A 26677-nucleotide genomic window follows, 5' to 3' on the forward strand; every position below is an offset into this window, starting at 1 on the left:
AATGAAAATAATGCCATTTGCTGCAACATGGATGGACCTGGAGATCATCATTCTAAGTGAAGTAAGCCAGAAAGAGAAAGACAAATACCATATGATATCACTCATACGTGGAATCTAAAAAAAAAAGACATAAATGAACAAATTTATAAAACAGAAACAGATAGACGTAAAAAACAAACTTATGGTTATGAGGGGGAATGGGGTGGGAAGGGATAAATTGGGCATTTGAAATTTGCAGATACTAATTAACCGCTATATATAAAATAGATAAACAACAGTTTGCTGCCTGAGTGCCAGCAGCTCCTGTCCCAGTGTCAGGCTGGGAAGCTGATACTGGTGCAGATGACAGGGATTGGCAAGCTGGCGTCCCAATGCAGGCCCTGGTGCTGTCCCCATGCAGGGCCCCTCCCTATCTAGTCTGCGGAGCCAGGGCTGCCACAACTGCTGCCTCTGCTTCTGCTGTTGCTGTCACCGTACCCCCCCGCCGTGCAGGCCCAGGCGCTGTCTGGCTGCGCCCTGCCCTACTCTGAGGCATGCATGTGCCTGCTGGGTTACCTGTGCTGCCCAGCCCTCTGCACACACGTACGCATCACCTCTGGTTGTGCTTCCACTGCTCATGTGCATATTCCATTGTCCCATGAGTTGTCACTTACTAAACACAAGTACAAAAATAAAATTATTAAGATTTTTGAGGCAGCAACAGCAGAGGATTAAACCATGTATGAGGCCTTCCTGAGAGCAGGGCCCCGTGAGACCACACAGCTTGCACGCTCACCAAGCTGCATATGGTCCTACAGTCTATCGAGCGTCAGGATTTGAACTGTAAGGAAGACAACATGAGGTGAAGGGGACATGATGACACTGATGGATTTCCTCCATGACCTTAACTTAAGGTAACAGAGATTGATAAATCTGTGTCATCGTCATACTGAAATGTGTGCTCCCTGAGAGCAGGAATCTTGTCTTATGTAACCCTGTGTGCGCCACAGAGCCTACCTCCGTGCTTTGCATAAGGCAGATGTTAGATAAATTCAGTTGAATAAATAAATTGCTATTCTTCCGTTCTCAGAGGGGTAACATGTAAAGACCTGGACACAGATCAGTGATCTTTTCATATAAGGCACGGAACTGATCAAAGTCAGTGCAAAAACTCTGATCCAGGATGAGGAATATCATTAGTAAGCATGGTGTTTCCTGTACCCCTTCTCCAAATGGGCCTGCACGTAAAATTCCCCTGAGCTTGGCAGGAGCCTTTCTGCCTTCGCCCAGACTGAAAGAAAATCTCATAACTGACTTCCATTTTTTTCTTCTTTGTTTCCTGAGAGGAATTAATACTTTACTAGGCCCAAGATTAAGATGGCATTATTCTTTACCTTGAATTTCCAAAGGTGATTTTTTAATCTAACTATGAAAGACTGCTGACTCATGAAATCTAATCAGCAATGGGAGATGCTGAATGGAAGGAGCAAACTCTATAATTTTGCCTGTAACTTCTCAGTAAAAACTGTCTCCTAGGGTGGGCAAATCAGGGTGCTGCTGCTCCATCAAGTAGCAGAAGTACTTGCCCTCAGGGCTCTCTTGTGCCACTTGCTATATAAAAGTTTGAATTTTATGGTAATAAAAACAGACCTTGTTGAGTCATGAAAATGGAAAGCAGGCTTGGATTCTGCAGGGAAGCTGTAATAAGTACTCAGTCTACAGGCAGCCAGGATCTTTCCCAACCTCTACTAACCAGAGTTAATGTCAATCCATGACCGCAAATTCCTGTTGATCTTGATAATTCTACATTCTATGAGTAAGTAAAATTTATTAGTATCCATGCCAAAAATGGCATACTTAGATGTTATTCACTCTGACACACCCTTATACAATCAGGTGCTTCTGATTCTAAACTACCAAACATTCCAGAGAATGCAATCCAGGGACTGCAAATAAAATTCATCTGAATTAAGAGGCTATGTCCCTCTTACATAAAAAACAACAAGAACAACAACAAAACTTAACAACTTGACAAACTGGGAAGCTGGTCCTAGAAGGGAAAAATATTAAAGCATATAAATCATGATTGTGGCTGTTTTGTTTTTTTTTTTTTGGTGGGGGGAGTGGAGGAGGTAATTAGGTCTATTTATTTAATGGAGGTTCTGGGGATTAGAACTCAGGACCTTGTGCACGCTGAGCATGCGCCCTACACTTGAGCTATACTCTCTCCCTAGACTGGATATGTATATTTAGAAGTTGTCTGTATATAAATAGTATTTAAAGTCATGAGACTGGATGAGGTCACCATCCATTGACAGAGAAGAGGAGTAGGAACAGGGAACTGGCGTATTCTTACGTTCAGGAGTCAGGATAAAGAGAAGCCATCAGCAGAGAAACCTGGGAAGAACGACCAGGGAAGCAGGAGGAAAGCCCAGAGTGTGTGGCGCGCTGGAGTCAGTTAACGTACAAGGTGAAGTGACTGGTCACTGGCGCTGCATTTGTATGGATCCTGAGAAGCTGCCACGGGACTTAGCATGGCTGCTGGAGACTTTTCCAGAGCAGTGTCGGTGGAGCTGTGAGGTGTAGACAGTGACTGGAGTGAGTTAGCAGTGAGAGGAAAAGCACTGAGCTAGTAAGAATCAAATAAATCTTTCCAGTTTTGCTGCAAAGGCACTAGAAAAACCAGGTGGTAGCTGGTGAGGGAAGTAGGATTAGGTTTTAAAAAGATATTTATCTGCTGATGGGAAGATCAAGAAAGGGCAGAAAATTTGATGATCTTTAGGAGGAAGAATGGCAAACCAATGTCCTTAGGTAGAATCTAGTGCCCAAGGAGAGGGCCTAGGTTTGGGCAGAAATCCAGAGAGACTGTGGTTTCAGGAAAAAATTATAAATGACTTTGAGATGAGCAAAGAACATTACTGGTATCCTGTCTAGCACACTCTTCAGGTTACCCTGCACCCTGCCTTTGAGCTATTTTGCAACTTTGTAAGTCACAGTTGGTAGGAATGCAAAAAATTCTTTTCCATATATATACAAAAGAATTTTGTCCAATGGAAGCACAATTGATTTCCCTCCCCAACTACTGAAGCTAGTTTGCGTTTATTAAGCAAATTCCTTTTGGCATGCCTCATTATCCCTATGTGCTGCTCTTTGAAATTCTTCTTAGAACTGCTTCCAACATCTCACTGGTTCCTTCATTAATTAATGAGTTCAATAAAATCTTTGGTATATGTTCGTTTTACATTTGTACAAGAATCATGATTTTACATCCTTTTAAAAAAAAAAGTATCCTTCAGCAATAGTGATGGCAGACCGCACACACAGGCAGATGCTTAGCTGCGTGGAGGTGGTGGTGGTAACCTGTGGAAGTTCTCTTCCAACAGCTTCATTTCCCTGAGGACAGAGATGTGGCATAATCAGCATTGAGAGAGTGAATGGACTAGGGATGTTAGCATGACCGCAGCAGTGAGGACCCCTTGAGGTCAGCGGCCCTGGATTTAAAGGGGCTGTCTGTGGATTATATTTCTCCTGCCATAGTCCAGCTGCACAGATGCACACGCAAAGGAAGGAGGGTTGAATTTAACCAGGGGTGTGCCTTGGTGAAATCAGCAGGAAGAAGCAATGTGGGGAGGACAGAGAGTTGGGGATATATACAAAGGGATGAATTAGAGTGATTCACTTGCAATTTAAGCAGGGTTAAGGAGGTAAGAAAAAATTCAGGAGAGGTGAAGGACAATAGCCATGTCTTGACATCAATAGATTGGAGGTCCCAATGAGATGGAAATACTGTTGGAGCTACTGTACTAGAATAAGCTGGAAAGACAGGAGCTGGTAGTCAGAGAAGCAAAATCTCTCCACCTGGGGCTGGCATCCCAGCGTTTGAGCAGACATTCTGTTGTTTAAGGGTCACTTACCTGCTAACCACCGAACTCCTCTTTTTGTGCATGGAAGTACAGATGTTTTGTGGAGTTACTTCCCCCTTCTCCTAGTTTATTCTTATCTTTCTCAATGAGATGATTCCATGTGATATAGTCTTGTTTTCTTCAAGAGTGAACAGAATCTGCAGACAGGCAGCACGATGAGCAGGGTCTCCGTGGAAGGTTGTGCGGTTTGTGCACTGCACAAGGGACAACAGTCTGAAGGGTGAGTGGGCTGAGATCCAGCTCAAGCTCTACTCATTGAGCTGCAGCCCCATCACCAGCTGCCTTTTGTGCCCACAAAGGTTCATTTCTGTTCTCATGGGGATGTTCCTAGAGTAACAACTTTCCTAATGCACAGCAAGATGCCACGTAGGCCAGGGGGCCCTGATAAAAACTGCACATGTGCTATGAGGTTTTACCCAGAGGGGCAGATTTGTGTTTTCTACAGAAACCCCTTGTATTCTTTTGTCTTCTAAGTACTTCAAATGTTCTTTTGAAGAAAGAGACCTGATATTTCTCAATTATGTGCAAAGAGTAGCTTTTTATAAGTTATTTGGATAATTACATTTTGCTTTCCCCAAAACCAATACATGGCTTTCTAGACCACTGGTATTTGAGAAAAAGGATGAAGAATGCATCATGTGAATTATTTAGGGATCACTGCCACATCCACTGTTTCTTGTCCATCAGAAAAATCTTAGGTTAGGGGAAGGGTATAGCTCAGTGGCAGAGTGCACACCTAGGATGCACGAGGTCCTGGGTTCAATCCCTAGTACCTCCATTAGAATAAATAAATAAACCTCATTACCACCTCCCCCCAAAAAAGAAAAATCATAGGTTAGACTAATATAAGACACCTAACAAAAATCAGCTGAGTATTTTTTTCTGATAGACAATGTGGGCAAGTGGACAGAAATTGCTTAGGTCGGTGTAAAAGATTTCTACTTGTTCATTTACTATTTTAAGATCTCCTTTAATATACCAATTCATTTTGAGATACACTGCTTATGAATGCTCCTTGAGTTCTCAGGTAACTTTAGTTATGCAGATATTTACAGTCTCTTTAAACTATTAAGCTTCATATAAAATATTGGCAAAGGCTTTTTTGGGGGGGTAGGAACTCTAGCAATAACCACTCATTGAATTAAAAATATAATACAGAACAGAAGGAGGGTATAGCTCAGTGGCAGAGTGTGTGTTTAGCAAGTGTGAGGTCCTGGGTTCAGTCCCCAGTATTTCCATTAAAATAAACAAATTATTAAACTTAATTACCCCCCTCAAAAAACCAAATAATAAAAACATAATATAGAACAAAGCTTTGCAGAGATAAAATAATCCATGCTAACTGAAAGCAAATGTTAGTAAAGAGGATGAGCTACAACTTGGAGACTTAAAAACAAAGGCTATTTTCAGCACTTTTACAGTCAGTAGTTAATCCAGGCAACGCTGTTATGGGAAATCAGTATCACTTCCCCAAACTTAATAGTAACAGAAAATGAAAGATTAAAGCTTTAGAACTAAGCCAATAGGAAAATCAAGACTCTCCACCCCCAAGCTATTTCTGAGGAATTTGCAAACTCTCTGGTGCTCTCCCTTTAGGCACATGGAATATTTTCACTAACACAAAGAGCAATGCTGCCTGTGATCTTGCAAGCACAGCACAATTTTCAATTATACCCTGTGGCTGAGCTTTCATCAAAGACCACATGACTTTCTTCTGAGCCCCTTTGAGGACATCACTATTTCTTTTGTTTTGTATTCACCTAAAAATGCAGTGTTTGGGCAAGGAGGGGGAAGGGAGAGCAGGAGACAGAAGTGTGTGAGGGACTGCGAGGCAAGCTGGAAACGCTCTCTCACCGCGACAGGATCCTTCACAGGGGATGCTCATTATTTTACTTAAAAGTACAATGAAATTCCAGAACAGCAGCCAAATTCCTAGTCTAACCTAGTATAAAACTGCATGCAAAAGCAAAATACATTTTTCTCTCCCAATAATATGCTACTAAAAATCATTTATGCCATTCATGTGGACATTAAGACCAAAAAGTAAAATGCTTCACAATTCTAGCGTAGCGAATTTTGTTCCTGAGTCTTGGTCCTGAGGATGGCAAATCTAAATGATAAATGAAATGAGTATGTCATTTATTTGAATGCACAGCTGATGGAAGTGGTATTTGATTGTTGAGGGAGAAAAGTCTACATCAGAATTCTAAGAACTTCACAATATGCGCTGATACACATACACTGAAACTCACATTAAAAGGGTCTGTTTAACAGCTTTGGTTTACCCCTCCAGGGATGGGGGTGGGGGATATTCTTAGACTGCATTCCATATGGGCCTGGTTAGTAATAAGGTTCTTTCCCCCAGAGCATGGTACATCTTAGTGCAAAACCTTAGTACCCAGTACACTATAAGAAGACATCTGCATAAAAGGAACAAAGTTAACACCTCAGCCAATCAGCCAGTAAATCTTATGCTGCATGAATATGCAGTTTTTACTGTGATGCTCAGGCTACGGTATTATTTTCTACTTTCACACCATGCATTTATATCCACTTGACTTGATCATGGGCATTTTCTTTAACATAGGCTATTTTAAGTGTAAACTTTAGTTTAAAATATCTTTGGATCCATTCTATTAGTTAAAAGAAACCCAGACAGACATTAATCCAATGTGAATAACAACATATGAATGAGGCTACAGCACTACCCAATCCGGAGCGTCACTCAGTTCCACTCATGAAGGCTTTTTAGATATAAATATAAAAATATTTTATTTTAAGGTACTCGCTTGAAAAAGCTGTCAAAAAAGTATTAAATAAAAGAGGTTTCAAACTTTTTGTTAGGCTATGATTTGAGGGGGAGATGATTACTGATGGTTACATAACTGGAAGCCTTTGTGGCAATAAGTAAAGGTATAAACCAACTCCAACAAACTCATTTTTCCCTGAATCCACTGGTGTGCAATTACACATTGTTGTTATTTTTAAAGGCTATTCTGCTTTGACTGAAATGCAACAAGCACTTACTGAGCACCCACTATATTGCTTGCTCTATAGTCCACAGATAACCTTCTCTCTTCCTTTGTGTGTGTGTGTGTGTGTTTTATGTGTACGTCTGAAGCTGTCTGTATGTCTTGGTTAGTTTGTTTCTGAAGCAGCTTGGAGAAGTCTCATCTACTTTTTAGCACTTGATTGGTGTTATAACGCATCTCAGAAAGTAGACACAGCACTTCCGGGTCTGCCAGAAGTATTTCTTCTTGGAAGACTCATTGTTTTGAGAGGTATTGCTTTGCTCATTCAGTGAAGACTTTTGGGTACAGAAATGGAACAGAGAGTTTTAAACAGTTCCACAGAAACTGTACTTTGGTCTCTAGACTTGTCTTTAGGAATTGAACCTGTCACCTGATTGAGGTTATCTTAGAACAGAAATGGCAGGAAAGCTTTCCTATGCTTTGGGTAGGAGACGAATTTGCTTTTGTAGAATTTGTGGCTGAGGAAAGCAGACAGGGCCTGGCTGAAGAAGACGTATGTTACCACGAGCCACCAAGTTAAGTTGTGGAATCCAAAGGTGACAGCCATGGAAATGTAGATCATGAGCTCTGCTAAATAGTTGGGGGAAGAAACATATTCAAACCAGTCTCCAAAAGGGATTCGGTGGTTGCAGTGGATGACCACTCCTGAAATGGAAAAAAAAGATATCCTGAATGTTTGAAGTTGCCAAAAGAAAGTTTTACCACTTCCCTCCCCAAATAATTTATAAAAACTCATTTAGAAAAGGCTGTCACAGACCTGGGCAAAACACCATCCTTCATACTTCCATTGTCAATCTACCAGGTATTAAAAAGTCACATGCTTAGATTACACTAATAACTATAAATAAACACGAAGGAAAGCCCGCTTCTTCAACGGTCCTCCAAACTAGTAATTAAGAGCTCAGACTCCAGAGCCAGACTACAAATTCAGGCTGAGTTCAAACTCAGCTTTACCATTTATAAACAGTGTAACTTTAGATAAGTTGCTTAACCTCTCTGTGCCTCAGATGCTTGATCTGTAAAATGAGAATAAGATTGTACCCTCCTCAAGTGAGCACTGTGAGGCCACATATAATGCCCTCAGCTGGCACAAAATAAGCACTTGATAAATGGTGAACAGTACTATTCCATGCTTCATATTTCAAAAGCCCAGTAAAAACTGTGCCTGTGGTAAGTCAACATGAGCTAACTAAAAAGTCGGGTTTTTTTGCTTTCACCGGAATGATACCAACTCAGATGGTATACTAGTGCTCACATGCTGGGTAGACACATGGATGGAGGGTAGGCCCCCAAACGTGGGCACAGGATAGAGTCACAGAATGCCAGGGCTGGATGGGGCCAGAGAGCGTTCCAGTAAAACGCTCTCCTTTTACAGACAGGAGGATCAAAACCCAGAGTCTTGTCAAAACGAGTATTTGATAGATTAGCCAACTACTTAGAGCAGGAAAGAAAAGAGTGAAGGAATATGCATAAATAACTTCTGAGGACTAAAATCCACCTGCGGCGGCTTTAGAAGATGTCTCACCTGCTTTATTTTTCCTGAGATTGCCGAGAATGACGTGGCACTTATACTGATGGACAGATGACCAGATGAACATTATCATTCCGAGGATATGGAACCACCGAGCTTGCATCAGGAGATTTTTCCCTATCACATAGGCTACAGAAATAAGAATTATCTTATTAGCCAACGCTGCAAAATTTCAGAGACTTGGAGAATTAAAAAATCATAGTCAGCAGAACACATTTATCTACCTATTCTGTTCTTTATGACTAGAAAATCATCCTGATGTAATTTCCCAAATACGGGGAGAAGACCGGCCCTGTGGGGGAAGGAGGTGTGCTCCTCAGCCAGGGGCACTTCAGTGGCCCCGGGTAGAGAATTCCACACTGACACGTCCTTTTTCTCCTTCTTCCAGTGCCTCAAGCACAGAGGTCAGCTCTGTCTCCCTCCCTTGTGGTGTACTCTTGGCAGTGAGACTACTCTGCATCTTTATTATCTTCACCTAAGCCTGGTTTTAGGTCTTCTTTCTTATAGTCTGCTGTCAGAAAAACATGTCCTAAAGGACCCCACCCTGAGCTGTTGCTAGGGGAACCTTGAATGCTGACTTGACTGGTTCCAGCCAATGAAGAAAATCACTGGAAGTGAAGGCTAAGGGTGGGGCTTCTCAAAAAGAGGAGGAATGTAGACTGCAAGAGAAAAACCAAAACGATATCCCTTTCTGATTAGAGAGCCTAGTCACAGAGATTTTGTTTCAGGAGTAGAAATATTCAAAGTATCATCTTCCTCTTTCTTCTCCAGCTACCAGGAAAATGGGAAGAGGGCAGGTTTTCCAAGGACTGGCGTCAGAAGAGCAAATTAAGGACTTCCCTACTTTCATCAGGAAGTAGTCAGGCTAGTCAGGGACTCGACTAAAGAAACAAAGCTGTCCATTGACAACAGGCACGAGTCTGAGGCTCTGGAGCCCAGAGGGAGCCCCTACAAGGTTGATTCAGGAAAGAGAACCAAGGATCAAGCTATTCCATATGAACCTGGAGGTAGGACTTAGCTGATGACAGCTAATGACAGTCCACCAAAGTCTACCTATGTTAATTTCTTTTGAAAACTTGCTCTCTATAAACAATCTACTGTAGTCTCTTAATGTTTACTAGGCTTAGCCACTTAACAAATTAATGATTCTATTTTTATAAGTTAAAAATAAAGACAACATGAAAATAGTTTTAAATCAGAGGGCTTTAAGAATAAGTCACTGTAGGATCAAAAGTTGAAGCAAGTGTCTGAGCATTCAAGCCACCGCCAAGTGACCTACTCTGAATGCAGAGAAATTACCTATGAGGGAAGAGATTTGTAAGAGTAAATTCGGATTACAATCCAGGAAAGGGGAGGCAGGTGGAAGGCTCATATTTACAGAGGGTCTAGACTGTGTAGTATTTAATTATTCATTTGTTCATTAGTTACTTATTGAGTGTCTACTAAGCGTGGCATCTCTCATGAGGGATAAAGCAGTAGATAAGTCAGGTAAGATCTCAGCCCTCATGAACTCACATTCTAGTAGCAAGAGACGAAACAAGTTAAAAAAAAAAATCAACAACCAAGATAATTTCAGGTAGAGATGGTACTCTGAAGAAAAAAATAACAGAACAATGTAATAGAAAGTGACTCGGGGCAGACCCTCTAGACTTTGAAGACAAGGAGACATACTTCCTTTTCAACCAGCACCCTCTGAAATTAGTACCTGTCCCTAATTCCAGACAAAGGTTCTGAGGCTCAGAGAAGTTATTAAATGAGCCAGAATTCAGACTCAGGCCCATCCGACTCCCAAGCCCCCATCATTTCTAGCAGACCCTGCAGCTGGCAAATGCCCCATGTGTTCTCTCTCAGTGAGTGCCTGAAACCAGTTCCCATACTGCCCAAATGACTGCAGATGATCTCTTGAAGGACAGGTGGGCAATTTACAAGTTTCAGAAAGCTTCGGAAAGAAGTGTCTAAAAGCTATTTTGTGGCTGTCTGGGCAGCCTTTCCTTGACTGTTTATATAGGAGGTAGGGTGGGCGTTGGAGTCCAGCCAGCAGAGAAAACTCCAAGAAAGATGTATAATGCTAATAGGTTGCAAGACAGTGGGTTACCAAAGTGCTTTGGAATGTTCCTTTTGGTGAAAACCTAGGACTGCTCTCCAGGAATGACAGCTCAAACTGTGACACGGGCGGCACCAAGATGCCAGGAAGCTCAGGGAGGAAAGACTGACTTAAGGTCAGAGGAATTAGATGGGGGAGATCCCGGCTGATAGGCTGGAGCCAATAAATAATTCACAAATTGAGAAAGACTGTCAATAAGCAGTCCTTTAAAGTCATTCCTTGAGCCACGGAGGCCTTTCATTGTCCTACAGCAACAGAGAAAGAACATACACTGGAATCAAACCTGAGGAGAAAGCTCACTGAGTACTGGAAATATCCAGACCTTGAAGACCAACTTCAACCCCACTGAGGGAAACCCCACATCCCGTTTCTCCATCCTCACGCAGGGCCTCCTGAGGACTCTGCACTTCACTCTCATTACTGAAGGCACCGCTGCTCAGTCGGTCTCTCTCAGGTTTTGGCGGTTATGGTTACTGTGATGTATAACTGCGAGGTACCCTCGGGCATGTTGGCTCTGTAAAGCTACAATCAGAGCCCAGACTCCTCTAATGCAAAGTGGATCGGGCAGGTCTCCTACTTCCCAGCTTCCATTAACGCTCGGGGGAGTGCTTCTGCTGCGCCTGCAGAGTTTTGCGTATGCCCAGTGGCTCAGCCACCAGACCCCAGCGGCCACTCACCGTTCCTGCCGTCCATTGGCACTTGGCTCAGCACAGTCAGGCCGACGAGGATGTAGTAGACCAGTCCAAAACAGTACTGCACGATATGAATCACAGCATTGGAGAAGACGCTGACGTAGACGCACTCGAAGAGACGTCGCAGGCTGTGCAGCCACAGAAAGGCCAGCACTAAGAACGCTGATAGCGCCAGCTCACCCCCTACAGTTCAGAGCAGAACGCACTTAGCACCTCTCTCTCCGGGACTCATCCAGCGTCACTCCTTTCCTTACTGTTAAACCAGATCAGACTTAGGAAAGGGCCCTAGAAGTCATCGAGTCTAACACCTCCCTTTTTTGTGGCAATGAGGGAGTGAGTGGAAGTGAGGAAGTGAAGTCAGGGAATTTGGCTCAAGGTTTCACAGTAGGCTAGTGACATGGCTGGGACAAACTCAGGTCTGCTTCGTGATGTAAAAGCCTTCTGGGTCACGTGGCCATCACCAGGACGGGGTCTGTGCACTCAGAGCCCGACCGCGGTCTCTGGTCCCTGGCACTAATGCCAGATGAAGATGGTCAGGAACAGTGCCTGCATGACCTGTGAGCCAGGACCAGGTGGGATCCCTGAGGTCAGGGGGCACAAGAGACACAGTCACGTACAAAGGCAGAAAGAGGGACAGGACAGAGACAGGGAGAACTGTGCATTCCTTTCCATATTAAAAAAAAAAAAGAAATTATACTTTGAGGGACTGTGAGGATTGAGATCTATCTTCCTATCTGCTTCTCACACCTCTGCCCTAGAAGAAGTCAGAAGAAATGCTGATTTTAAAATGAATAAAATAAATTTTTATTCATTAAAACTTTTTAAAAATAAAAATCCAGATGTTTTAAAAAATGTGATCTCATACACTCATTGTAAAAATACAATAAGGATACAGCCTAATGGAATTTCACAGACTAAACCAGCCCATCCCACCCATACGACCAGCACCCAGATGAAGAAGCAGAACACAACCAGCACCTCCTTGTACTCCCTTCCAGGCACCGCCCCCCATCCCAAACCTCCCAACAGTAAGCCCTTCGGAGCCACCCATCACGTAGATTAGCTTTGTCTGCTTTCCTATTTTAAATATAGTAAAATCTAGTTCTAACTCTTCAGGAATAGGTTAAAATTAAAAAACAAATAAAACCCCAGCCAGCCCCACAGTAAACAAATGAAGAGATGAAGTTTAACTGGGTGAAGTGGGGTTCGCTGAGGTGTATTCCCCTCCCAAGCAGATTTGCATAGCTCTTTCCTTCTGTCATCTTTTGCAACAAGTTCCTCTGGTTATACAGAAAAGGACTGTTCCTAGGCAGCCAGCAGTTTGCAACAAAGGACAGAGATAGCACCAGAACAATTTGTTTCTAATTCTGCCCCTCTTCTGCTGCCTGACATTAATTGAAGCTGCTTTATGGTATTCACCTTCAATTCCTTATTTAAAAAATTGTCCTGTGTATCTTTTACCTGAGGCACAGCAAGGCAAATTTAAAGGCTATTTTGTAATCATCTGGTCAACAACTACAACTATTTACAGTCAATTTTATTGTATAACCAAAGCCTTACAGCATAACAAACATTTTTAACCCATGATCAAAAAGTAATTTCCTATCAAATTTCTGGAGTCTGGAGACATTTTGGTTAGAACTATATACATGATAAATGTTTCAAGGCAAACCCAAGGGATCCTAAAAGCTTTTCCTCTTAAGTGTAAAGGCTGTATAAATTTATCAACAGCACTAAAAATATCAGAGGGAGAGCAGCCAGTTCTGTTCACAGCACAGTTCTTGCTGGGAAGTCAGGGATGGAGAGCTGACTCTCAGCTCTGCTATGGTCTCAGTGAAAGACTTGGGGCCATCCCCTTGGCAATCCACCTATGATCTGCGTAGAACCCTTCTTGGCCCCACCCTCCACCTCCCAGCCCCTGCCAACGAGGAACCTGAGAGTGGCTATGAAACACTGAGAACAGTTCCCCACAGGCAGGAAAGATAGGAACAGGATGCAATGGTTGGAACTGGCCAGGGGAGTTGTTACCTCGGAACTGCGCAGCCCCAAGAATTCTGAGCAAACTGTGAAGCCAGTTCGGAAAAGGCGCTCCCAGGAACAGAGATTGAGTGAGGCTCCAAAGCAGGAAGCCATTCCACAGCACTGAGATGATGTAGAAGTGAGAAAAATACCTGTGAAGGAAAACACGTTAGGTGACAGGGTAGATCCACTTTAAGCCATTCTGCAGGAAGACTATTTTTAGTTTCCCTACCCTCTTTGCCCCCAAGTACAGTTTTGCTTTTTAATAGAACCTGAATCCTGCAGATGTACAGATTTTTTAAAATTCCCTTTCAAATGATGGAACTCATTAACTCATAGGAAAAAGAGGCTTCCTGAGGTTAACAAGAACACGAATGATCTTATTAAACTCAGATGGAGGGTCAGTTAGGTATCTCTCATCTTGAGGTAACTAGACTGGGCTCAAACTCAAAAACAGGGGGCCCCAGGGCCTGGCAGAGACAGCCCACATTGTGCTAACACAAGCCAAATCTGTGGAAGATGTTTAAATCTTGAGTAATGTTGTTGCAACAGCCATAGAACTGTTACACAAGATTTGCACAGTAAGACTCTTAGGGGTTACAAGAAATCTTAAAGGTCTTCTGATTCAGTGTTTCCTAAGTTGTGTTGACTTAAATTACTTTTATAATAACATGACAAATATTAACTCATAAACTATCAACTCCTGATGGGTATAGCTCTCAGACAAGCATAGCACTTATTTTGAAATCAACATAGTAACAACTGAAATAAAACCACAAAGCCAATAAAAATTGAAATTAGTGATTAGCAATGTTAATTTAGTGTGAAAGACGTTGTTTGCCACAATAAAATCACCTAATATGGCACAAGGGCTAACACAGGTTCTTTTGAGGTCTCTTTACCTACACTACTTGTCTCTGTTCAAATCAACTCAAAACCTCTGACTCTGCAGGGTGCCTGGAGGTCATCGGGCCTTCCCTGGTGTTCGGTGCATCACAGCTATATTAAGCCTGCCTCTTTCTTGTCTTGTTAATCTGTGATGAAGTAAGAGGGCCTGGAGTCAAGAGGACTGCACAGAGTCTCAGGGACTCCTCTTCCAGTTGATCCAGAATATGCTTGTATCTGTCAGAACTCGCAGCACCCCCAACCATGCCCACAACCCAGTCTCACAACACTGATCTAAGATGATCATTCCACAGCAACCCACTTAATTCTCCCTACTAGTGTTACAAGTTCTATCGCTGGGGCTGTCCTCTCTGAGATGTCCTGTTATTCCCAATTCTGATCTCCGGACTCAAGAGCTTCGTTTCCTCCACAGTTCGTACATGAGCATCAATTCTGCCCCCTCGTCCCCATCCCCAGACCCCTGGCTTTTGGGTGCCTCTCTGGGTCTTCCTTAAGACATACTTCCTAGAACTGAGCTCAGGTCTGGTCTCAGTCAACAGAACAGAGTATTAGTAGCCCTTGCCCTGAGGGCTCCCATGGAAAGGGGAAGGGCCGGCTTCTGAGGAGAAATGTCTGGATCAGTTACTTTACCTACTTCATATTAAACAAACATTTATTGAGCACTTACAATGTGCTAGGCAATGTTCTTGGGGCAGTGACTCAGCAGCGAGCAAACAGACCAGGTGCCTGCCTCAGTGAAGTTTACCTTTCAGCAGACCTCTAGCCCCATGCTGGAGAGGGGACAGAGTGCAGAGGGGAGGCCGTGCTGATGGGTGGTCATGGATGACCCTCTGGAAGGGACACTTGGCTAGAATGAGTAACCCTCGGGAATTTCTGAGGAAAGAGTTTTCTAGGCAGAGGAAACTACCACCACAAGAGGCCCTGAGGAATAAAGGGCACCTGTGTGGAGAGGGCTAGGGCTCGAGGCAGGAGGGGCAGGCACTCTAGGGCCCTGTAAGGACACTGCTTTTATTAAGTGTGGTGGGGAGCCATCTGAACAGAGTGACTTGAAGTATAATTTATGTTTTAAAAATCCCTCTGGCTGATGGAAAAGTTCTGGAATGGATGGTGGTTGCACAACGACGTGAATGTACTTAAAGGCACTGAATTGTATACTCAAAAAGGGTTAAAGTTTTACCACTTTACCACATATACCACTGTTGTCATGTATATTTTATCACACAAAAAAACAGCATTGCTCATCCATTTCACTCTTCTTTAAGTTAAAAAAAAAAATCCCTCTGGCAACTAGGTAAGAGAATAGACTAGTTGTGGGGAGACCAGTTAAGATTATTTCATCTTCCCAACAATCTTGTGAAGCTTACGTGGTTATCATCATGTGGCAGATAAGAAAATGAAGGCTCAAGGTTAAGTTACTTATTCAAGGTCACGCAGTAAGTGGCAGTGTTTGGCTCCAGACTCAGCCCTGATGACTCTGAAGTTAAATCGCACAGCTGTGCTCCTCTTCATTCAATCTAGACTCTGCTGAACCTGCTTTTCAGGCCCCACATTGTACCAATTTATATGACAAACCCTAAGTCAACCAAGTCACTGAAGTATGTTTGATATAAGCTGCTAAGCCACATCTTGCGGGGCCCTACTTGTGCCATGGGGTTTTGACTGACAGGCAGATTATTTTTCTTATTCTTATTATCTTGCACATTCTATCTTTTGTTTTGCTCGCTGACTTCCCGCTAGAATAAATACGTTCTACTCCTTATTCAAGGTTGTATCTCTTTTAAAAGACTCAGCTGTAGCCTCAAAAGCAGATCTAAAAACTTCACTTCCTTCTATTCCAGACACCCTCCCTCTCCCCCCTCCCTGGGGGACACTGTTTAATTGAAGTGAGCCCCTGGGAGCAAGGACAGGGTGACCCTTATGGTAACAGAGGCCTGGGCACCCAGCAAGCACTCTTCTGATTTAACACACATTTTGTTGCTTATCATAAGCCAGGGACAGCTCCAGGCTCTGGGGATACAGTAACGAACCCAACAGACAGCAATTCCTGCCCTCATGGAGCTTATACTCAGTTACACACAGAAGTAAATTTTACAGCATGTCAGTAGGTGGTAACTGCTACTGAGAAAACTAATGCTGGAAAGAGAAGAAGGAATGCTGGTGATGGTAATATCATACTTTCAAAAAGGATAGATAGGGTATTCCTTACTGAGGATATCTGAGCAGAAATGAGGGCATAAACCAGCTGGCTATTTGGGAGAACAGCTTCCAGGCAGAAGGAACAGGCAGTGCAAAGGCCCTGAGGTGGGAGAAAGAATTAGCAGGGAAGCCCAGGAAACTGGACTGGAGCCACATGGGGGGCAAACTATAGGAGACAAAGTCAGTGAGGTGGTGGGGACCAGACTGTATAGGGTCTTTCACAATTCCTGTGAGTGAGCTGGAAACCACTGGATGGTTTTGAGCCAGGAGATATGATCTGACTTAATACATACATGCTAATTGCCAGAACTTGTCCCAAGACCAGTTAGGGGAGTTAGGAATTAACAAAGAAAGGCAGATAATGGTTACTGAGTTCTAAGTAGGTACCTAGCCCTGTGCTACGTGTTTTAATTTCATCACCACATATATGACAAACAGGTGCTATTATGTTAACACTCTAGCCCACACCACCACCTCCTGCCTGGACCACCATAACAGCCTCTTATCCAGCCTTCTCCACCCACCCTTTCAAACATAAATCACAAATGCCATGCCCCCTTCCCCATTCTCAAGCCACTTTCCATACATTCAATAAAATCGAGTCTCCACCATGGTCTGTAAGGCCCTGGAGGGCCATCTGTCCTGGCCTCCTGAAATGAACTCACCTCCTGCCCTGCCCTTTCCTAATCTATCCTTCCAATGCTGTCACCCCACCCCCATCTTGCTCATGATCAAGTAACCATGCTGGATTTCCTCTGAAGCACTTATTATCAACTGAAATTATATTGCATGTTTTACAGGTTTGTTTACATACTTACTGTCTGATAAAAATAAAAGCTCCAAGGAACCTGGAAAAGCTCCTGGCCCACAGTAAGCACTCTACAAACACTGGTTAAACAAATGAACTAAAGGGAAGGTAATTCATCCAAAGTTACTCTCAGAGAAAGCAGAATGTTAATCAACAAAGCAAGTAAGCCCCCACATCTCTCTTTTTTGATTCATTCAAAACACTGATCAAAGACTTTATTATCTGTCAGGCACTGAGCCAGGGACATGGCAACAAACAAGACAAATGTAAATGTATCGCAAGTTTACGGTCTCGAGCAGGGTTTCATAATATTTTCCTTCCGTAGACCCCTTTGGCAGTCTGGTGAAGGCTACAGGCTCCTTCCCAAGCATAAAATACATAGGGATTACAAAGAAACCCAATTATATTGAAATATAGGTAACACAACCACTAAGGAACATTTGTGCTATAGTAACATATGTGCTTCTTAATGTATTAAGTAACAAGATCTAATGGAGACTACTACTATAGTATTCTTATACTGACGAAAATAATGTTTTGAGATCTCTTCAGTGTTTTTAATATATTAAAAAAATTATCACAAAATTGCAGGTACTGCTAATTCTTCTATGGTTTGTTGATTACATTCATCATTAAGGAAATGCTGAATTTCAGTTAGAGGTTAGTGAAATAAAGATGTACTTTTTTCCACTCCAATTTGCCTGGAATTCTATGCGCAGATCCCCTGGACTGCTGGTTAGGACCCCTGAACCCCATTAGGGAAAGTCTGGACAGTTCTCTTTGTTCTAGAGCTCAATTCAATTGCAGTATTTCAATAACATTTTGAAATATTAGAAACAGAAGAAATACTTCCATATGCGCTATACAAGTTAAGAGTATTGTGCTTCATGTTCGAAGTCATGTATCTATTCAGACTTTCTGGGAAATCAAAACTCTAGGAACCAAAAGGAAAACAAGAAAAGCAACTATCACCTTAATTTAAAAAAAAACCTACTGGACAGGGATAATGGAATCAAACATTGCACAAACTAATTTAAGGTTTAATTCTTGCCCCTTCAGGAGAAAAAGAAAATCTCAAACAAAATCACCTACACTCTTGGGTGCAGAAATGTGACTTACAGCTTCCTATTTCTAAGTGTAAAAATTATAGGCTTATTTTCACCTTGAAGAGTCCTACTGAATTTTGAACAATGAAAAATATTTAAATATAGCATCTAGACACTTTTGCCTTTCATTATTGGCCTGGATTTGCTGTACCTTCTCTAGCATGAAATGAAGTTTCAGTTTAAATTTAGAAAAAAGCCAAACAAAACCCCACAGAAGGATCCATTCTAGAATTCTGGAAGAATAAAACGATGTAAATTATTTCATAATACAGTAAAAATTACAAGAAGCCCAAAGATCACCAACTTTGTAGTAACGAATAAGGAAAGGTACAAAATCTGTTTCTTGTCTGTCATATAATGACAGACTAGAGTAGTAACAGGCAGAGTGCAGGGAATGATTTGAAATGTGCCCTTTAATCCAGAAGCACTAGTACCTTTTTTAAAACTCAGAAAATAAATGTCAGAATTCACACTCTCAAATGCAATAATCTTTTTCTTCACTTCATAACATTAAAAACAATGACAATCTAGGAACACCCCCTGCTATGACGTAGAAAAGTACTTACTGCAATCAAAACCTGATTAAAAATATGATGACAGGAAATTTTCATTTAAAAAGAGCCTCTAAGAAATAGGAGGTTTAACCATTCTGTTTGAATAGCCTACCCTCTCCCATGGCCGCATTCCCTTTACCCTAGGTCTCCCTTCTCAGGGTTAACACCTGGTGAATCTTCCTCCAACAGTCAAAAGTGGGAAGCCACGTTCCAGCAGCCAAGTTACCCTTAGCCCCTTTCTTGTCTGCGGATCTGGGGGGCTGCCTCTGAGTGGTTTAAGCGATAACCAAGATGTTTTCATACATCGGAAACCCTATCACATTCCTCCAGACTCCTTCCTAAGTGCCAATTGAGGATGTATCGCCAAGAAAAGCCACTGGTATATTCCTACCATCTAGAAGTCTCTGGCTGACTCTTCCCGGCTATGTTCTGAATTCAAAGTAAAAAACAAAAACTATAACACGACTCACAATTTCTGAAAGAATTCTACTTAAGCCATAATGATTTAATCTTTCGCTGAGCTTAGTTATGGTATCTGTTCAAAGTCAAACGGTGCTTAGGGACCAGGCTTGCCTAAAATATGCCATCTCCGGGCACCTGCCGAGGTGCGGGTTAGGAGGGTCAGTGCGGCCAAGGAGGTGGCACCAGTTGGAGACCAGGGTCTCGCCCTCCGTCCAGACTGCGAGGGTCGGAGAGACAAACAGGGGGCATAGAGGCGTGAACCGAGGGCCTGCTTTCATTTCTAGCGAGTTCCGGCGACCTCAGGTTAGATTTGAGTCCCTAGAGTGCAGGGGAGGAGAAAGAGAGAATATGGGGACAAAAGAGACTTTAACTTGCCGCCTGGTGACCAGGCCTAAATCTGGAAGCACTGCCATTCCCCCCGAAGTTAAGGCTACGTGCGTCCACAAGTGCACGTTCCTGTGCCCTCGAGGATGCGTGCGGCTCAGCTTCCTCCGTGTGGGCGGACACTCCGGGGATTCCGCCCCCGGGGCTACGCAGCGGACAAGGCAGTGCCGGCGGGCGGGCCTAGTTCGCGCCAGTCGGGGAACCGGTGCGGGCCTCCCCGGCTGGTCCGCGCCGGGCCTGCGTCCGCCTCTGCTGCCCCCTGCCGGCTGCCCGAGCCGGGCGCCCCCGGCTCTCCGCCCTTTGGCAACGGGGCTCGCGCCCGGGGCGCGGTTACCTCTTGGGCACATCAAAGGCCTGGCAAGCGGCCGGGCGCGGCGGCCCCCCATGCTTGGTTTTTCCATAGCGGATCAGGTCCTGGAAGACCGCGCAGCCCGGGAGCAGGCTGGACGGCACGAGCTGCAGCAGTAGAGTCAGCAGGAAGGCGGCGGCCAGTGTGAACCACACGGCACGCAGCGGGTTCAGCGCCGAGAGCTCGGTCCCCACCCAGGGAGCCATGGCAGGCGCGCCCCGCGTCCGCGCTCCCGGGGCCCGGACCGCCCGCCGGCGGACAGTCTCCACTCGTGAGCAGCTCGCCGAGCTCAGCCAGGCGGGACGTCGGTGACGCAGCGCGGGGCGGGGACGCGCTCGGCCCCGCCCGGGCCCCGCCCCCTGGTCCGAGGCTCCGTCCCGCCGGGCGCCTTCGCGCGTCCAGGTCACATTGGTGGTGGCTAGTGGCTCTCTGTAGTCTGTCAGAGGTGTCCAGAGGGAACCCCAGAATATAATTCAATAATATGGTTCAAAGAAGCGGAACGAACAAGACAACTTGTCTGCACGTCTTCACTGCAACATTATTTTCAATGGAAAAGTGGAAACAATCCAGAATGTTCCACCTTAAGGTATTTAGCTAAATTATTGTACAATAACACACTGGAATATCATGAAGCCATTAAAATGATAATTATGAAGACGCTAGAAACGCGGAAAGTTAATGATAACTGAAACTATAGGTTAAGTGAAAAAAATGGCTATAAAATGTATAGCTATGATTGCAAACAACTATATTCATATGAATGTGTGTATATGGATAAAGTGGGTCATACACAAAAATGAGTAATTGTATTAGGATGTTGGGAATGTGTATAATTTAAACACATAAAGTAGAAAATCAGCAAAGCACTTGCAAATACAGAAATGAAGGTGGTAAAAACTGTCCTTTAAAAACTGCAGGCGTCTCCCTACTAGAGTTCCACTACTTAGAGGCAAAGTTTTTAACTGCATCATCGCTTCTTCTGACATTTACTTCCCTGTAGATACAGTGCTATTTTTCTTGACTCATCAGTTTTAAACAACGGTGATTTTCAGTTAGGACAAGTGAAAATTTAACTCTTTTCAGTAATATTTTTTGAAGCCTTGAAAATGTCAATTCAAAAAAATATTATTGTATGCCTGTTATGTGACAGGCATTGTTTTGGACACTGAGAACAGAGAGGCTTACAGGATAATCCCTCCCTTTCTGGAGCTTACATTTTTAAGTTTGAATGGCAGGTGTGGGGTGGTGGAAGGGAGCGCCAATCCTTACCCCAGTGAGATACCCTACATGTGTGTTGAATAAGCATCAAAGAACTGGGTGCGAAAGTTAATGTGGCTTGAACAGTCCTTTGGATTGTTAAATGTGCCAATTTCTTGAAGTTTTGCTTCTTTATGCAAGGACCTCAGGTTTTACGAATTACCTGAGAGCTACGTGCTGAAGGATGGTCATCTTGTTTTTCCAGCTGAAACAATGAGGTCTCTTTGTAATGACCCAGGGTCTCATTTGCAGGGGTCGCCCCCTTCATTGTTTCTTCACTGTGCTTAGGTTAACCCCGTAGAAATGCAGCTGGCCTTTCCATGACATCTTTCCAGACGAGCTACCTGGAAGTGCATTGCAGGGACCAAGTTTCCTGGGTTGGAAGTTCTTTTGTAGTTACCTGACCTGGGTAAAGATTGCAAAACAAGGTGTGTTTTTGTGTTTTCGTGTGTGTGTGTGTGTGTGTGTGTGTGTGTATGTATAGAAACAAGAAAGATAAACTTATCCCATTTTTTGGTTTGGATTTTAATCGGAGTGCACAGCTCATACTCAGCCAAGCCCCCTGCAGAGGGCAGTGGCTGAATAGGAAACCCCAAGTTGGATCCACTTGAGAGCATTTGTTAATATTTAAATCCTTACTAGACTGTGTTATTTCAAAAGTGCAAAACCAGGCTAAAATCTTTTAGAAACATCATTGTCAATAAGTAGCAATCAGTTTTTGTCTTCCTTCATTTAATTACCAGCACTGTATAATCAACCAACCTCTGGCCTGGCCTACAGTAAATGACAGTGCCATTTTTCTAAGTGTTCAGGCCCAAAACCTTGAACTCAACCTTGATTCCTCCCTTGCTCTCACAGCCCAAATACTATCTGTCAGCAAATCTGGTTGGCTCTACCTTCACACTGTGAAACTAAATCCAGTCACCTTTGGAGTCTGTGTTTTCCTGAAGGCCCTAGCCAGCTCAGTAAATAAAAAGAAATGAGGTCTAAGGACTGCAAACTAAGAAACAAGCTGTCATTACTTGAAGATAATATAAAACTCCAGTAGAGTCTACAGACAAGATATTAGAACTAATAGAGTTTGGTAAGGTTGCTGGATACAAAAACCAATTTCTAAATATTGATCATTTCTATTTTCCAGTAACAAACAGAAAATAATGTTTTAAAGATACCATTTCAATGGCAATAAACTATTATGTATCTAGGATTAAATCTAATAAAAGGTATGAAGTCTTCAAATAAAATAAAATGTTACTGATATTAAAGAAGGCTTTTTAAAACATTTTTTATTGAGTTATAGTCATTTTGCAATGTTGTGTCAAATTCCAGTGTAGAGCACAATTTTTCAAAGAAGACATTTTAAAGGAGAGATATACTAAGCTCACAGATTGGAAGTCTCAAGATAGTTAAAATGACAAATCTCCCCAAGCTGATTTATGGAATAAATGTAATTCCAATCAAACCCCAGCTTTTCGTGGAACTTAAGAAGCTGATTCTAAAGTTTATATGGAGGTAGGAAGGGCTAAAGATGGCCAAGGCTCTCTTGAAGATAGAAAAGTTAGAGGACTTGCTTCATGAGATATCAAGGCTAGTACAGAGACGCAGTGGTATGTCCATGTGGTGTGAAAGCAGAGATAGACAAATAGACAGTGGGGTATAACAGACAGTCCAGAGACAGAACCTCTACCCACTTCCCACACTCCCTTTATATTTCTGCATAGCCCTTGGCACCACATTCCATGCCATATACATTCATTTCTTAATTTAAGAAGCACACCCGTGCCTCCTGGAACACAAAGGTACTCAGTATATATCTATGGAATGACTGAATGAATGCATGGATGAGTGAACAAATTTACTGAACCTCTACTGTGTATAAAGTTTCATACAATAAGCTATGGGGAGGGGTCCACCGGGCCGAGATCATAGGCTCCCTGAACACTGTATCAGAGAGAAAAGCCCAGGGGCTTCGGAGGCAGACACACTTGGGTTAGACTGACAGCTCTGCTACTTAACAATCAGCTGAGTAACTTACGGTCGCCTCTAAGATAGAAGCCATCTCATGGGCTGCTGTGATGGTTGAGTGAAATTCTGTATGGAAAGCTCTGTGCACAGAATAGGTCCTCAACAAGTGTTTGCAACTCTCTGCATTTTCTTCATCTGTACAGTGGGCATGAGACAGTCTTTCTGAAAGAGATCCAGTAAGATTGATCTAAATGAAAGCACCTCACACACCACCTGTCACACAGATGTTCAGAAATGCTTATTTCATGTACATTTGAAAAATAACCACAACGAAGAAGAGAATAAGGGCTAAATGGGTGGACAGGTCATTTCTAACTGGGGTGGTCAGTGAAGGAAGTTAGATCTTGAAGAATGGTGAGAGTTCCTAGTAGATGAAGAGGAAAAAAGGGAAAGAGAACCTTTTAGACCAAGGAAGCAGCACCAGCAAGGTCCTATTTTGGTGGTGATGGTGGTGGTGTTGCATCAAATCCCACTCTGTAGGAAGTTATCTTTGTTCACACTTTGCAAGCAGGTAGAGTGTTGACATCAGCTGCAGGCTTCTCTGATTTGATGCCGCTGCTTCTTTGTCTACGTGATTTGGCTTCCCTGGTTGAACAGAAGACCTAGGTGTACAGCATCCTATGTCTGCTGTCACCTTGATGTACAACACACTGCATCTGCTTATATTTGGGCCATGGCAGTGATTGAATTTTAAACAAAGGAGTAGCATGATTAGACTTTTCAGCTTATTCTGACAGCAGGGTGGAGAGTGAATGGGATCAGGGCCCGGGCAAGGCGAAAGGCAGGAGAGCAGGTAGAAGCTTCTGTGAAAGTTTGGTTGTGGCCTAAAGGAAAACTCTGGCAGTGGGGAGTGAGGAGTGAATGCTTCTGAGATGCGGATGCTTTGCTTCTTTTTCTTCCCAGCCTGAATTCATGCTCCGTTGGTGCTTTTTTTATACTTCCCACTCCACACACACACCCCAGTGCTCATTCCTGGTTTTCTCTTGCAGTAGTCTTGCAAACCCCCAACCCTGTGTGGACCCAACCACCCACTTTCTATCAGAGCTACAGAGCAGGATGGGTTCATGACCTGAATTCATGGGACACGCCAAGCCACCTGACGGTCCTTTCATTTGCTTTTTGTCAAATTCCGAGGCCATCATCCTGCGTTGGGTCTTCACAATCTTCTCCATCCAAATCCCCTGGCACTTTGTCCTCTCACCTTTCACTCTCAGAAGGTGATCTGAATACCTGCTTCCCAGAAAAGATCGTTCATGGGGGCGCTCTATGCATCTATGGTTATATTGATGGCCACTCCTGTCTTTACCTCCTTTTGCCACTCAAGCCTGAGCCGGCGACTTTAATCTGACTGCTCCAGCCCTAATATAAATCCTGGCACAGCTGTTGGGCCTGCTCCTCCCCACCTAGCTCTCATCAGCATTCTGTCTGAGTCTTCAAGGTCCACTTTGTCTTTATTACCCCGTAACTGAGCCTGGGCCATGGCTTCCCCTTCATTCTCTTGGCCTGTTTGCTCTCAGCAGCTCTAGGTCGATGCCTTTTCTGCCCTAAGGTCCAGCTTTGTCTTATGCCTTCCATTCCATCCCCCATGTTGTGGGTTGGGTCCTACAAAGATTTATTATGTTGAAGTTATACCCCTCAGTACCTCAGAATGTAACCTTACTTGGAAATCATATTTATTCATGCAGTATGTTTTTCAAGCACAAGCACTTTTTGTTACCATATGCCCTAGTCCCCACCCAGTAAGATAATAATCTGCTTCTCCTCACCCTTCCATGCTCAACCTTGCTGATAAGACATGTCTTAGGGTTTTTTTTCCCTCTTAATTAATAGACTTAATTTTATTTTAGAGCGGTTTTAGGTTTATAGAAGAATGATCAGAAAGTGTAGACAGCTCTCATATACTTGTTTATTATCTTGCTAATGTCCATGGGCTCTGTTGAGATGTCCCCTCTTTGATTTCTGATATTACTAGTTTGTATTCTCTCTCTTCTTAGCCTGGCTAGAGGCTTATCAGTTTTATTAGTTTTTTCAAAGAACAAGCTTTTGATTTTGTTAATTTTCTCTATTGATTTCCTGTTTTCAATTTCAATGATTTCTGCTCTAATTCTTATTATTTCTTTCCTTCTGCTTACTTTGGGCTTAATTTGCTGTTCTTTTTCTAGTTTTCTAAGGTGGAAACATAGATTATTGATTTTAGATCTTTCCTTTTTTCGAATATATACATCCAATGCTATAAATTTCCTTCTATGCACTGGTTTTGCTGCTTCCCACAAATTTTGACAAGCTGTGTTTTCATTTTCACTTAGTGCAAAATATTTTAAAAGTTTCCTTGAGATTTCTTCTTTGGCCCATGTTTTATTTAGAAGTGTTTTGTTTAATATCCACGTATTTTGAAAATTTCCAGTTATCTTTTTGTTATTGATTTCTGGCTTAATTCTGCTGTGATCTGAGAGCAGACATTGTATGATTCCTAGTTAAAAAATTTGTTAAGGGGTGTCTTACACCCCAGAATGTGGTTTATTTTAGTGAATGTTCCATGTGAGCTTGAGAAAAATAAATAAATGTGATAAATGGAGAAACAGATCATTTTTCTCTTTTGGAAAATTCAGTGTTGTTAAGATGTTAATTTCTCTTCTATTGATCTAATTATTCAACATAGCTACAGTTGAAATCCCAGCAAGAATTTTGTGGAAATTGGTAAGATGAATCTAAAATATATATGGAAAATAAAGGACCTTAAAAAAGCCCAAGAGAAAATTGAAAAAAGGAAAAGAGGGTTTAAGTGATCATATTTCAAGACTTAATATAAAGCTATAATAATTAGAATTAGGTGTAGTATTGGTGTAAGGATACATAGATTTGTGAAATAAAAGTGATCCCATAATAGACCAACATATATTGATTACTTGATTTATGATGAAGGTCCCTTGCAATACAGTGAAGAAAAAGGTCTTCTCAATAAACAGTGCTGGAGCAATTGGCCATCCACATAAGAAAAATATATATTCTTGACCCTTACCTAATACCATATACAACATTTAATTCAAATAATTCATAGGTTTCTTCTTCAAGAGTGAAAGAGGAATAAAGACTTTCTCAGACAAACAAAAATTGTGAGTATTTGTCAGCAGTAGACCTACCTGGCAAGATATGTTAAAAGAAATTCTTTAAAGAGAAGGAAAACAATGTAAGTCAGAAACTTGGATCTACATAAAGAAAGGAAGAGCATCAAAAAAAAAAAAAAAAAAAAAGAAAAGGATTAAATGAAGTTAAGGTAAAAGTTTTTATCTTACAAAATTTAGTTATTCTAAGAGTTTGTAGCTACTTTAGGATTTTCTGTATTCGTGTCA

The 26677-nt window shown here is 42.6% G+C and overlaps 1 protein-coding gene across 1 annotated transcript; it reads right to left on the reverse strand.

The window, feature by feature from the left end:
* Positions 1-6647: 6647 nt before the first annotated feature.
* On the reverse strand, positions 6648-20360 carry SRD5A3 (steroid 5 alpha-reductase 3). The gene is made up of 5 exons (XM_074347661.1): positions 20031-20360; positions 13290-13432; positions 11247-11444; positions 8460-8594; positions 6648-7579 (listed from the first exon to the last, which is right to left on the reverse strand). Exons 1-5 carry the CDS (start codon positions 20249-20251, stop codon positions 7320-7322), a joined length of 957 nt encoding a protein of 318 aa, XP_074203762.1. The 5' UTR covers positions 20252-20360; the 3' UTR covers positions 6648-7319.
* Positions 20361-26677: the final 6317 nt, after the last annotated feature.

The sequence above is a fragment of the Camelus bactrianus genome, chromosome 2, assembly GCF_048773025.1.
Source record: "Camelus bactrianus isolate YW-2024 breed Bactrian camel chromosome 2, ASM4877302v1, whole genome shotgun sequence".
Taxonomy (NCBI): Eukaryota; Metazoa; Chordata; class Mammalia; order Artiodactyla; family Camelidae; genus Camelus; species Camelus bactrianus.

Excerpts from the sequence above, each read along its gene's own strand:
- SRD5A3 (XM_074347661.1), bottom strand. The coding sequence starts at position 20,251 with ATGGCTCCCTGGGTGGGGACCGAGCTCTCGGCGCTGAACCCGCTGCGT. Across the intron at positions 13,433-20,030 it reads GCCTTTGATGTGCCCAAGAG|GTATTTTTCTCACTTCTACA; the intron begins GTAACCGCGCCC and ends TTTCCTTCACAG. Across the intron at positions 8,595-11,246 it reads GCCAATGGACGGCAGGAACG|CCTATGTGATAGGGAAAAAT; the intron begins GTGAGTGGCCGC and ends TTATTTCTGTAG.